Source organism: Macadamia integrifolia, chromosome 11 (genome assembly GCF_013358625.1).
Source record: "Macadamia integrifolia cultivar HAES 741 chromosome 11, SCU_Mint_v3, whole genome shotgun sequence".
NCBI lineage: Eukaryota > Viridiplantae > Streptophyta > Magnoliopsida > Proteales > Proteaceae > Macadamia > Macadamia integrifolia.
The window spans coordinates 33,405,048-33,418,632 of NC_056567.1; the positions used below are offsets into that span (position 1 = coordinate 33,405,048).

General features: G+C 37.8%; 2 protein-coding genes across 2 annotated transcripts in view; both read left to right on the forward strand.

Moving 5' to 3' along the window:
* Positions 1 to 354: 354 nt before the first annotated feature.
* Positions 355 to 5,221, forward strand: LOC122094184 (probable galacturonosyltransferase 4). The gene is made up of 9 exons (XM_042664911.1): positions 355 to 1,106; positions 1,201 to 1,235; positions 1,352 to 1,393; positions 1,496 to 1,619; positions 1,741 to 1,934; positions 2,736 to 2,998; positions 3,166 to 3,523; positions 3,624 to 4,199; positions 4,614 to 5,221. The coding sequence occupies exons 1-9, from the start codon at positions 1,007 to 1,009 to the stop codon at positions 4,887 to 4,889; spliced, it is 1,968 nt and encodes a 655-aa protein (XP_042520845.1). The 5' UTR covers positions 355 to 1,006; the 3' UTR covers positions 4,890 to 5,221.
* A 4,911-nt stretch (positions 5,222 to 10,132) lies between these two features.
* Positions 10,133 to 13,585, forward strand: part of LOC122094044 — a 5,128-nt gene continuing 1,675 nt past the window's right edge. Inside the window, exons 1-3 of the mRNA XM_042664652.1 lie at positions 10,133 to 10,365; positions 10,721 to 12,243; positions 12,369 to 12,441. Coding sequence (XP_042520586.1) covers positions 10,757 to 12,243; positions 12,369 to 12,441 — 1,560 coding nt within the window. The 5' untranslated portion in view covers positions 10,133 to 10,365; positions 10,721 to 10,756. The remainder of the gene's footprint in view (positions 10,366 to 10,720; positions 12,244 to 12,368; positions 12,442 to 13,585) is intronic.

Sequence of the window (13,585 nt, forward strand, 5' to 3'; positions counted from 1 at the left end):
CTGAAAATGAAATTGTAATCATCAAAGGTTGATTGAATGATTAGATGATGTTTATTTAATAAGAGAGAGAGAGAGAGAGAGAGAGAGAGAGAGAGAATGATTACATGATGTTTATTTAATAAAAGAGAGAGAGAGAGAGAGAGAGAGCGTAGATGATGTGACAGCATTTACGATTTTAGATATCCAACGGTAAATAATGTGTAGACAGGAGACGGTTTTCGGTCGATGACGTGGGCAACGATTTTGTCCTCTTGCAGACGTCGATCGATCCTAGCGTGACGGTCCAGATCACCACGGTTTACAAAAAGGGAAGTCCGAAATTCTACCAAATTCCTATCGTGTATAAAATACCTCTTCAGGAAAGTGATATTGACACACGGACCCCCAGAGACGCAGAGACCATGGACTCATGGAGGCTTCTTTGTTAAGTAGTTCACTCTGCCTCTGCTATCTACTTGCAGGCCATCACAGAGGCATAGATGATCAAACGATGAGAACGGATCCCTGAGCAGCTTTTTCTTTCTTATTCTTCTCTCTCAATCTCTCAAGAAGATATAAATCTGGGTTATTGCTTTATCTTCTTATCCCTATCCTCTCAATCTCTCTCTGGTTTTGCCCTAGAAAAGAGGAGCATTACACTATAGGCTTCCGAGAAAGGTGTTCTCACTTCTCAGTTCTCCGCTTCCCTGTCTCTTCAAATTGTTTCTTATGTAGAAGGTATTGCCGGAATTCGATCGGCGTAGTTCCTACCGACATAGCAAAACCCCAGTTTAAATGGATTGCAGGTTTTGGGAAATACGAGGTTTTACAATTGCAGATCTCTGATGGAGTTTGTACGGCCGCGTGGTTTTTATTGGGGAACGTGTCGTGTCTCAGGATGCGTTTCTTGGCTGTGGGCAATGGGTGATTTTCTTCGAAAGCAATAGTGGAGGATCACTGTTTAGTGGAACCAGAATCGTGGAAGTAATTTTCTGGTTTTGTCATCGGTTACGGCAAGAAAAAAAAAATGAGGATAAGAAGGCCCGTTTTGTTCTTGCTGATCGTTACTGTTTTTGCTCCTATTGTTCTCTACACAGATAGACTTGCAAGCTTCACAAATTTGTCCTGTGAGTTTTTCCTTTTTAGATAATTATCACAAACATTGGGAGAGAAAGATTTAATTATCCCACTAATTCTATCTATTCTCTCGTGTTTGTGCAGCTAGAAGTGGATTCACTGAAGATGTTTCTACTCTAGTGAGTATTTTTCTATTTTTGATTATTTCGGTTTTGACTTTACTTCCCACCCACCCCCCACCCCCCACCCCACCCAGTGTAAGTGATCGAAGTCGGTTTCTTGTTTTCCTTTTCAGGCTGTCGGTGGCGAGATAAGTAAATTGAATCTGCTTCCGCAGGTAATCTTCTGTTTCTAGAAGTCGAAGTTTTGAGAAATTCAAGTAATGAAAATTCCTGATCTTAGTCCTTTTATCATTGGCCTTTTTCTTAAAATTATATAGGAGTCATCGATTAACTTGAAAGAACCGATTGGCATCGTTTATTCACTCAACGCCAGCACTCCTGATTCGAATTCTGATGAATCCAGGGAAGTGCCTTCTGACCTAACTGCAGAATCCTCAAGAGGTAATCTTTTCAGAATATTAACACTGGTTCTGGACCTTCTGGTTAGTAGCTCAACATTACATACCTATGCTTCGTTTCTTAAGCTTGGTGAAATGTTTTTTCGCTATTTTGTTTGATAAAGGTTTGCAAGTGGTTCCGTCGGGGGAGGATAAGACTAAGACCAGAGTGTTATCTGCGCCCATCAGGCAGGTGACTGATGGACTTCGAGATGGAAAGGAGAACGAAAGCTTGCAGGATCCTGAAACGGCTGAGGGAAAGGAAAGAAAAGAAGAAATTGCGGCTACGGGGAAGGAGGGCAAATCCAATTTATCTCAGGTAATGCCACGGTAAATTTTCTTGCAGTTGTTTGTTTTGCTTTCTGTCGGATATGTATATAATAGGTTTCTATTTCCTTGGAAACGGTCATTTTTCAAGGCCCTTCTCTCTCAAAGGTGTTTTGACTCCAGCCTCCAGCTGGGTAGCCTGGGTCAATTTATCCAAGTTCAGAGTCTTTTGAAATGCTTATGATGAAAAGGTCATTTCTTATGGGTTGAAATTGTTCCCGCGGTTTCTCAAATCAAGTTCTGGGATGTGGATTTGAAAACAACTTAATCAGTGGTATTTGAATCATGGAAGAAAAGAAGCAGACTCCTAAATTCAACTGTATCAGTTATTTTATTTTCTACCTTACATCTTTTGTATGCATGCTGTATATAAATTGTCCAAGTATTATTCATTCAGTCTGCAAAGAGGGGAGGGAGTGGGGGTAATACCCTTGGGTTAAATTGACTATGCTGAAGGTGTTGTAGAATTTTTAAATCAACAGCTGAACAGCAATAAAGAGGTACTAGGAGCGGATTATGTGATTCTTGACTGTGTTTGTATTTGCGTAATCCTTGGTTTTGTGAAACTTCTCTTGGGTCATAAGTGTTTAGAATTGGACTTGATGGACAGATTCCAATTTCTTGGAAACTGTTTCACAATTACCTTTTATATTTGGAATTCAGGCCTCATTTAATTTTTAGTTTAAGCAAAAGAAAACTCTTGTGAACTCTTGAGTAAAAGGCCAGTTAAACCTGAGACACAAAAGTGAATAACACCCCCCCCCCCACTCTTTTTTTTTTGTGGTGTTTTCAGGAAAATAAAAATGAGCAGAATTCTTCCGGCAAAGTTGATCCAGAAGAACATATAAGGATAAATACTGTGGGACAAAGTAACCAGGCAGTTATGCCAGATGCTCGAGTTCGGCATCTTAAAGATCAACTGATTAGGTCAAAGGTGTACCTTGGCCTGAGTGCCACTCGAAACAACCCCCATTTCATAAGGGAGCTCCGGTTACGGATGAAAGAAATTCGGCGAGTACTTGGTGATGCATCCAAGGATTCTGAATTACCTAGAAAGTAAGTCGTTTTAATTTGATATCCATATTTTTGTGTGCAAGAGCTTCAGTTTAAATTTCTTCTTCTTATTTCTTATCTAATTTCTAAATGGAACTGTTAATCATTGTCTCTGATTTAAGTTTTTGCTCATTACTATCTAAATTTTTGCTTTGGTTTAATGGATCCAGTGCCTATGGTAAATTGAAGGCAATGGAACAAACATTAGCTAGAGGGAAGCAAATTCAAGATGACACTGCTGCAGAAGTAAAGAAACTACGTGCTATGCTGCACTTGACAGAAGAGCAGGTCAAAGTGCTCAAGAAGCAGACCATGTTCTTGACACAGCTTGCTGCAAAGACACTCCCTAAAGGACTTCACTGCCTTCCACTTCGCCTTTCAACTGAGTACTTTTCCTTGAATTCTAGCCAACAGCAATTTCTGGATCAAGAGAAACTGGAAGACCCAATGTTGTACCACTATGCTTTGTTCTCAGACAACGTATTGGCAGCAGCAGTTGTTGTAAACTCGACCATTTCTCATGCCAAAGTAATGCAAGTCATCTATGAGTAGTAGTTCAAAATTTTATTTATTTATTTATTTGTCTTTTTAATGGTTAATAATAATGAGTTTTTTTTTTTGGTGTCAGGAACCAGAAAACCATGTTTTCCACATTGTAACTGATCGGCTTAATTATGCAGCGATGAGGATGTGGTTTCTAGTTAATCCACCAGGCAAAGCTACTATCCAGGTTCAGGACATTAAAGAATTTACATGGCTAAATTCAAGCTACAGTCCAGTTCTCAAGCAACTTGGTTCTCCATCCATGATAGATTATTACTTCAGGGCTCACCATGCAAATTCTGATTCCAACTTGAAATTTCGGAATCCAAAATACCTATCCATCTTAAACCATCTCCGTTTTTACCTGCCTGAGATCTTTCCAAAGCTCAACAAAGTACTGTTCTTAGATGATGACATAGTAGTGAATAAGGACCTCACTGCTCTGTGGTCTCTTGATCTGAAAGGAAAGGTCAATGGTGCGGTTGATACTTGTGGAGAAAGTTTCCACCGGTTTGATCACTATCTCAACTTCTCAAATCCTCTAATTTCAGAAAATTTTGATCCCCATGCTTGTGGTTGGGCATATGGAATGAATATCTTTGATCTGGAGGAATGGAAAAGGCAGAACATAACTGAAGTGTACCACACGTGGCAAAAACTGGTAAGAAATCTATGGGTGTTTGCCTGTGAGTCTTATATAGTGACCAGATTTGGACTGCTGTTTAAGAAATTCTGTGTGGATTCTTTTCCAAATAGACCTTCTAGGCACCTGATTTTTTTCTTTCCAAAACTTTAAGCACCATCGGAACTAAGTCCCTATTAATTGTAGAACATCTAGCAAAAAAATTGATGTTAACTACCCCAGCATCTCATTGCAACAATTTGCTTCCATTATAGCTCCTCATTATCCAAATGTTGATTATTCTCTGAGTCTTTCTGTATATATGATGCTTGATAACTTGCATTAGCACTGGAGGCATTTGACTCATGTTTGCTAGAATGCTACCGTGTGTCATTAACTATATGTCCCAAATTTAGTTTTGAATGTTCATATCTGTCTTATTTTTATATGCAGAATCAGAACAGACAGCTATGGAAGTTAGGAACACTGCCACCTGGTCTGATTACATTTTGGAACCGCACTTTTCCCCTTGACCGGTCATGGCATGTTCTTGGCCTTGGCTATGACCCAAATGTCAGCCAGAAGGATATTGAGCAAGCGGCCGTCATACACTACAATGGAAACATGAAACCATGGCTTGAGATTGGCATGCCTAAGTACCGAAGCTACTGGACGAGATTCGTTGATTATGATCAAGTATATTTGAGAGAATGCAACATCAATCCGTAATTGACTAAATAGTACATTCCGACCTTTTCTCAAACCAATGTGACATGCTGGTTTTTTGCAGATGTGTTACTTTTGGGTTCTTTTTGGAATCAAAAGTCCTCATAGTTTAATTCGTTCTGTTCACGCTTTCTGAAGAGGATAATAGCAGTGTCAGTTCATAATATCTTTCATCTTGGCGCCATTGTTACCACCTCAACAGAAGTACACATCTATTTGTAAATTTGTCCACTGTTAGAGAGTGGTGACGAAGGATTACAGTATATTCATTTAGTCTCAAATTCATGTAAATCTGATAGTTAATTGGGAATTTCCAATTTTTTTTTTTTTGTTTAGCATTTTGTTATCTTCTGTTGACAGTCACGATAGGGATTTTGAAAAGAGTTTGCAATTTCTTTGACATCAATCAAAAACATTCCCTGGAGGACCATGACCAGTTTACAATGAATTTTTTGGGCGCTGGTTCTGTGTAAAGCAGTTCGAATTCTCAAGAGAGCCAGGGAGTGCTTTTATACAAGGAACTTTGTGTTCATTTGAACAAGAACAGGTTTTTTAAGGAACAGATGCATCTAAGGCAGGTGTTGAGGTATTGGGTAAGGATCTCCTGATTCGACTTGATGAGGGGTTTGTTTTCCTTGTGATTGTAGCAAATGACAAAGATGGGTCTGCAACAAGGGTTTATGAGTACTAAGATCACAAGCAAGTTAAAGAGAGGAGGAGATGTTTTGCCATATTCTCCACATCACTCTTGACCATATTTGGATGGTAAGAAAACAATTCAATGCATGATGCTAAGACAATATGATTGGTCTGCGTTTTGCTTTGGAAGTTGACATCTATGCCATAGTTTGAATTGTCACATTTGCCCTCTATTGTTTAATAACTTAAAAGAAATGATGCATCATATAGAGAGACCTTCCAAACAGGCCTTGTAAAATATATTTTCCCTTGTTATAATTTGGATATTATTAAATAATTTTTTTTTTTCCTTTTGGGAAATAAAATTCAAATGATTTGATTGGAACTTGTAATGTAATAATAATTTGGGACATTTTTCTTAGATGAGCCAACAATGGAGAATGAATCCTCTCTACGAACATCATTTCATGTAACCAACACTTGTTCCATTTTTTACCGTTTTAAGGGTGAAGGGGAGAGAGACAAGTATTGGCACCTAAGAAGTACATTCGGTGGCATCATCAATGGCTCGATCATAGTCAAATATTTGAATTGTTAAGAAATAAATTCAATATATGGTGAACCATATGAATGATTTTGGCCTAAAAACTTTATGGATGATCAGTCTAAATGATCCTTCATCTATCCAACTTTTAAGATTGTCACTTAAACATCTATTTATTTTGATTTGATGAACTTATATTGCAGGACGAAAATTAAATAGGTAGCTCATGTAGTCAAGAGAAGTCGCAACATTTGACTCTGCAAAACTCTTAAAGGTGTGCCATCCGTTGCCAATGTTCAATGTTTTGAATTATCAATTTAAGTCATCTCTATGCTAGAGAAAAGAAAAGAAAAGTGGACTGTTTGGACATATTTCAGTAATGAGGCATTGAAAAAGAGATTCGTCATAAAAAAAAAAAAAAAAAAAGCGTGGATCTTGCACCAGACATGAGATCGGGGAGATTATGATTGCTCAACTCATGAAAGGTGGAAATTTTACCCCTATTGAGGTTTCCGCTTGCAGTTTCATTGATGGAATCTTCTCCCATAAGAAAATACTGTTTTGATCTGAAATCAAACTAACACAACCCGATTACTAAGTATATCAAATTCAAACTGATGTCGTTTATTGAAATCAAATTGAGCCAATTACATTGAAATTAAATTGTGAAACCATTTAATGAATGGGTGAGTTATGGTTAAAATAATAAGATTGTTTAATAAATGGTTCAATTTTAGTTAAATTAATTAAGTTTTGATATGTGTAATAAATAAGGTTGAGAGAACACTATCCGATAGCACATGTACACAACAGCGCCCACCATGGAAGGGCACGTGCAAGCATCTTTAATGTGGAGCACCCGATCTTTTTGCAACTGCTGTATCTTGGCGTAGGTACACATTATTGGGTAGCATTCTTTCTTCCATTAAATAAACACTCTCCAAAATCTTTGATATTCTTATGGTTTCATCCCACATTGATGAAATCATTTCTGTTTTTTTTTTTTTTTTTTTTTTTTAATGCAATTATTAGTCTGTTTACTTATGCACAGTAGACAAACAAGGGACCCAAGAATGCTCAAAACAGAAACTACAAGGGGTGTAGAAACGCAGCCCTAAAACAATGCAGAAAATAATGGAAAAAATAAGAACAAGCAATGCATATAAATTTACGAGGTTCATCAAGATTGCCTACGTCCCCGATAAGATGAGATCCTGCTTCACTATCAATGGAGAATAAGGTTATAGCGCTCATCTCTCACACACCTCTCAGTATTGTTTGCATTACAGAGAAAAAAAACTTTTGCTACAAATATATAGCGAAAAACCTTAATTCGGAAAGTACACAATTGCCCTCAAATAAAAAATTAGAGTGGGGGGTTACGCTCCCTACGCCCCCTGCTATGCAGGGGGCCTCGTGCCCCCCTTGCAACCCCTACGGCTTGCTAACTAGCTAGGGGGACTGTCGTCCTGCCTGTCAAGGCGCTGCAACAGTACTCCCTAAGTTAAACTGTGACGAAATACAAGACATCATACACCAACAAGGGGTCCATTCGGCCATGCTTATTACTTACTACTAAATTACTACTATTATATCAAGAACCAATGTTTTCTATATGACCTCTCCTAGGGCACCATGAACGCATAAAATGACCCCCCGTCCCATCTATCCTCTAGTGAATATTCATGTTTTCTTCCCCATTGGAAGGCATAGGGAACAACATTGGTTTATAAGGATTTAGTTAGCCAATACCAAAATGATGCCTGTTTGGGATTAGCTATATCAGTCCGGATCGGTCAATATTACCTCTATTTTTTTTTTTTTTCAAATTAAGTTTTGTTGATGATTTTACCCCTAATATCAACACAATACCTGATCCTAAATCGGCTAGGTATTGAGATTAGTCTCAACCAATACTAATACAATATGACCAACCTAATACGAACACCTAAAACCATACTAGTTATTGTTCTCTATCTCATATTTATATAAATATGAGAATAGATTTATATTATATAATCACTCATGACTTTTTTTATGAGTAGATTTTTTGGTGCAACATTTTCTATGAAATCATTTAGAACCTCAAATGGTTTGATTTTAATTCCTACATTTCACATTGGGATTCAAACCAAATCATATAGTTTGCCTTTTTTCTCCTTTTAGGACCAATGAGCAATAGTGGGCATGTCAAGACTCACCCGATAACTAGACTCGAGTTGTGATGAGTTGAGACCATTTTCACCACTAGGATACCAACCCCAATGGTGCCACTAAACATCTTTAACAATATAATATATGGGAAAGGAACCCTACCATAGATTCCTTTGATCGGTCAGAAGTGGCATCCCTACTTTCCCTCTTTTATCTTCAGAGAAATACCTCTCTCTCTCTCTCTCTCTGGTTTGTCTGTATTCTGTAAAGTCGGATCTCGTTCCCATCTCTATAGCCCAGTGAACACTTCCCTGGACTCTGAATCAGCGTTCCTCCTCGCGGCCGCCTTTCGCCTCACCTGGCTTTGCTTCACCCTTCCCATTGTCAAAGGTCTCTTCTTTCTCAATAACAAAACTCATAGCGCTTTTCTCTTTTATATCGTGCGTGCTTCTCATGGATGACTGATATCAGGAAGAAAACCGTGATTAAGAAATTAATCTCAACCAGGTAGCTATATATTTCATCTCTGCCTTCTTTCTTCCCCCACCCACCCTCCCTCTTTCTCTCTCTCTCTCTCTCTCTCTCTCTCTCTAGTCTATGTTTTGGTGGAAATGACAAGTTGGCTGAATGAGCTGTAGTGGGTAATTATTATTATTATTTTTTGATTGATACGGGTTTGTCTATCCAATTTCAGTCATCGACTTGTTTGAGAAGGAAGAAACGAAAGGAGACCGATGGGCATAATACCAAGCAAAGTATGTTACTTAGGCATAGTAAATTAATTGGTACTCGTTAAATTTATTTTCACCAATTAGCCAATGGTTAATGATATTTTTTGCCAAGGACTATCAGTCCTGCAAAGAATTAGCATTGATAAATTTTTGACATTATTGAAAGAGTTGCTCCAAAAGAGATTGATAGAAGTGATTGAAGTTGATTCGGCTCGTTTTCAATTCTTATCCAATTCTCTGGGCATGAGACACCTTTAAATTTTTGAAAATCCAATAGTTATGAAAGTGAGGCAATTGAGGGGTTAAAATGGATTTGAATTCTAAAAAAAATTCTACAATCGTTGGATTTTGAAAATATAGACATGTCACGTGCACAGAAAGAATTGAACAAGAATTAAAAAATTAAGAATTTAAGACGAATCAAAAAGGGGTTTTTTACCTTGAATACTTTCTCTGTTGTAGTTGTAAGTGGTATTTTTCTTGTTAAACGTATAAACCATCTTGCTTTATTCATGTTGTGATTAGGTATATGTAGTTGTTATTCTTTTATTATAGCAAACTGGTAGTTGTTAATATGCCTAAACTCTTTGGCATCAAAATTGAATTCATACTAATTAAACTTGTTGAATACCTTAATCCTTATTGTAGTTTCTCATATTTTGAACATGCAAGTGCACACCAATACTCACGCGAAAATGCATGTACATGTTTCAAGTAAGACAAAAGCGAATCAGGTTTTCGTACGAGAGTTGTTTTCGTAAGTTGATCCACACATAGAATTCACAAAAAAAAAAAAAAAAATAATATCAATAACCGAGTCGGATCAGGTGTATTATAAGGGATTTGCCTTTTCTATTGATTCCTATGGATTGGATCCAAAAAAATTCTTGAATGAGGTATGAATTCCATATATATGGTTCAGATTGTACGAGAATATATCAATATCAGTTGTAAGGACTATATCACAAATTAAATCCATGAGTTTGAGGGAGCGGGGCTGACTTCGGGTCGAATCGGTGGTCTTTGATCAAATAGCCGATTTTAGGGTTTTCTTTTATCTATTCCGAACTCTCGATGAGGGCAAAGATTAAAATGTGCGCCCACTGGCCCAGTGCCCACGCCGCCTAGATGCCTAGGTGGGCTCGCTTTTTCAAGTTTGGAACGGATTCGAATAAAATGGAGAAGTCTCAACAAGGCTTACTTCGCAGGTTTTTTGAATGAAAACGAAGAACAACTTGAAGAGTTTAGTGCTAGGGTTTTCCAAAATTTCCTCAAACGACGACAATATTTAAAGCTCGGGCCTTGAATCCAGATACCTCTTTCGCCTTCCGAGTTCTATGACGAATTTAAACGAAGATCCGTGGAAGTGGTAGGGCTGCGGGGTTGAGTTCAATGTCCGCCCGTGTTTTGAGTAAGTTTTTTCTCTTGAACCTGCATTTTTCATTTCCTTAACTTCTCTTATTTTCAAACTCTGTATAAATCTTCATTTACTAACTTCAGATTTTCTTCATTTTCTCTTAAATTTTTGAAATCGCCTTTTTTTTTTTTTTGAGAAATTTGAAATCTTTGGGCACTGATTACTCAATATCAAAACAAGAGCACTTAAATCATAACAATTAACAGTTATTTCTCCAAAAAATTAGGTTCTTTGGTCAATTGTGTGCTAGAGTAGATGAATCTCCTGCTTGTGTTTTATCTCGGAGATTGTAAAATGATCTTTACAGTTCACAGTGATGAATTAATCTCCATTTCTTGTTTACGATCAGATTTCTAAGGACTATCATCCCACTGTGGGATCCTTGATGGAGGAGACAAGTGGATTGACCAGACATAATGGAGATGACAGTACTGAAGTTCATGTGAATATAGGTGGTGATTGTCCTGATGCAGGTACAGAAATTCCAGACCGATTTACAGCTGCTGACGGGTGTACGAAGAACAAGAATGGTGTTGAAGAAACATGTGCAGACAGGCCTCATGAAGACGATACAGTTTCGGGTACATACTCTCAAGATCAATGTGTAACTGCTAAAAGGTGTAAAAGGAGCAAGGATGGTGTTCAAGAAGTAAATGAAGATAGGCCTGATGGTGATGATTCACATGCAGGTGCAGACAGCCCTGATCGATGTTTAGCTGCTAAGAGGCGCAAAACAAGCAAGAGTAGTGTTAAAGAAGCAAGTACAAGTGGGCCTCACCATGGTAATTTGAATGATGAAACCAAAAATGGCAGTGATTATAGTATTGCACCAGATACGTTAAGCAACATTGATAAGTATCGTTATAGACCTCTTGATTCAAGAGATAAGTTGGTTGTTTCTACAAAAGAGCATTGTTTCTTGAATTCTCGAAACGCAGGTGGTCAGGTTTCTTTGGATTTGGAAAATTTGTTGGGGGAAAAAGAAAAACTTTGTGTAAAGTGTGGAGGAAGTGGTCAGCTATTGATTTGTAGTAAGTGCCCAGTAGTTGTTCATCAGAGTTGCTTGGGATATGAAGCTAGCTTTGAAAATATGGGGAACTTCTGTTGCCCCCATTGCTCATATAGATGTCTAGATGCTGAATATAAGAGCGCAAAGAAAAAGTTGGAATCTGCAATAAATGCTCTATCTATATTTTACGGTATAAATGTGGCAGAAAGAGTACCTGGATGTCAGAGGCAAGTAGACCCACCTATTGCCAGTAGAGAAGAGGAGGCAATTGGTCATGCAATTCATATTTCCCCGATCAAAGGAAAAGATGTCCCATCAAATATATTTGACAAGAGCCAATGCAAAAGTGGGGAAGAACATATGCAAGCGCAATGTGGCATTGCACATGAAAGCAATGTAGCCCGAACCATTGGAGAACTTACACACCATGTCAGCCATCAAGAAAGCATGGAAAGTCAGCAGCAAAAAGAGGCATCAATTGCTAACAGGGGCGATGATTTACTTGGCAGAGACAATTCAACTGTATACCATGAAACATGTGAAGTTTCCTTGTCCAAAAGACGAAGTTACAACCAAAATGTGTTTCAAGAGCAGACATCCATAAGAGAGGCTGAAGATGAAATGGTCACAAAAGCAACGAATGGGTTAGAAACAAATAGCTCACCTAGCAGAGATGCTGCATCAATCACTCAAAGGCTTGTGGAAGAAAGAAATCAGGAAAAAACTGTTCTACCACAGGTTGTTAAACCATCACAGGCTTCAGTTATTGAACTAAATACCAGTGGAGAGAAAAATACTGGAGACGAGAACAAAGGGGGCGTTGGCTTGGAAAAGCCAATCAAACCCCAAGGGGCAACTATACGGTCAGGAGCTCCTCATACTTTAAGAACATTTATTTACAAAATACTGTAGGAAGAAAACAAAGATAGAAGCCTATGGACATGATTCAGTCCTTATTGATTGAGCTTTAAACTTTTCTGACTTGTAGGTCAAACCCAACATCTCCAAATTTGCGGCGTAGGAAACGGCTTTGGACAGCTGAAGAGGAGGAAATGCTAAAGGTATTAGTTCTTCTATATACTGGTAAAGGTATTAGTTCTTTTATATACTGGTGTATATGTCATATTTTAAACAAACATAGCCTTTTACCAACTACTTGGGGTTAGGTAATTGAATTTTGCTCCTTCATTATGGTCTGTCTAGGGCTACTATGTCTTCATTTGTCTATAAGAATTCTGTCTTTTCTCAGTTTTTGCATTATTGTCTTATTTATCTATTTATTTTTAGGCAAAGCAGAACTATAGACTTCCATTAATGTAGACAAACTGTTTGGATGCATTTACAATCAAATTAATGCAAAACAATAATGTCAAAATAGATGCAACCATGTACAGGATGTCCATAGAAGCATGTAACATGGGCAAGAAACATGCTACTAAAAATATATTGAAATCTGACAGCTTTTCCAAAGCCTTCTCTACATCCCAAATTCAGAGCGAGTACGGTACACACCAATCCACAAGAAAAGATCAAATATAAGCCCATAATCTTGTAATTGATATAGTCTAATCATCAAAATTATTCAATTTCTCCCTTCCAAATCCATGCTACATCATATGGTACATATTCTTCTTCCTAATAAAGCAGGTAACATGACCAATCTAAAATCTGTCAATAATATCCAAGCAAAGATTTTCCCTTCAAAGTGCAGCAACAACGACTCAGCCTTATCCCCACTAAATGGGTCGGCTACATGGATTCTTGCCTTCCAATCAGAACTATTAGCGGTCATGCTTGGAAGTGCCTTTCGCTAAAATTCTTCTTGCTTACCTTCCAGCCTCCAACCTTTCAAAAAATAACCCAAAATTGGACTTAACCAAAAAACAGTCCTTTCAGACCATCTTCAATTTTCTAAGTTGGAGTATTCTGGATGAATCGCAAAATCAGAAAGTTTTGGAGCCAGCACAATCAGTCATCCACCCCAAATTATATTCTCTTCCTAAAAGGCATTAACTGCTTGATTTCTCCTTTTAATATTCCATACATTTCCCTAGTGGTTTTTTAATATTAGCTTCCACAGTACATTCACTCATCCTCCTAATCTTCATCTTATTTCCCACTTTATGCCCTAACCTGACCCCAAAATACATCATGCAACTTCTCTTTATGTTTTTTTTTTAATTGGGCATCTTCCACCCATAAGGT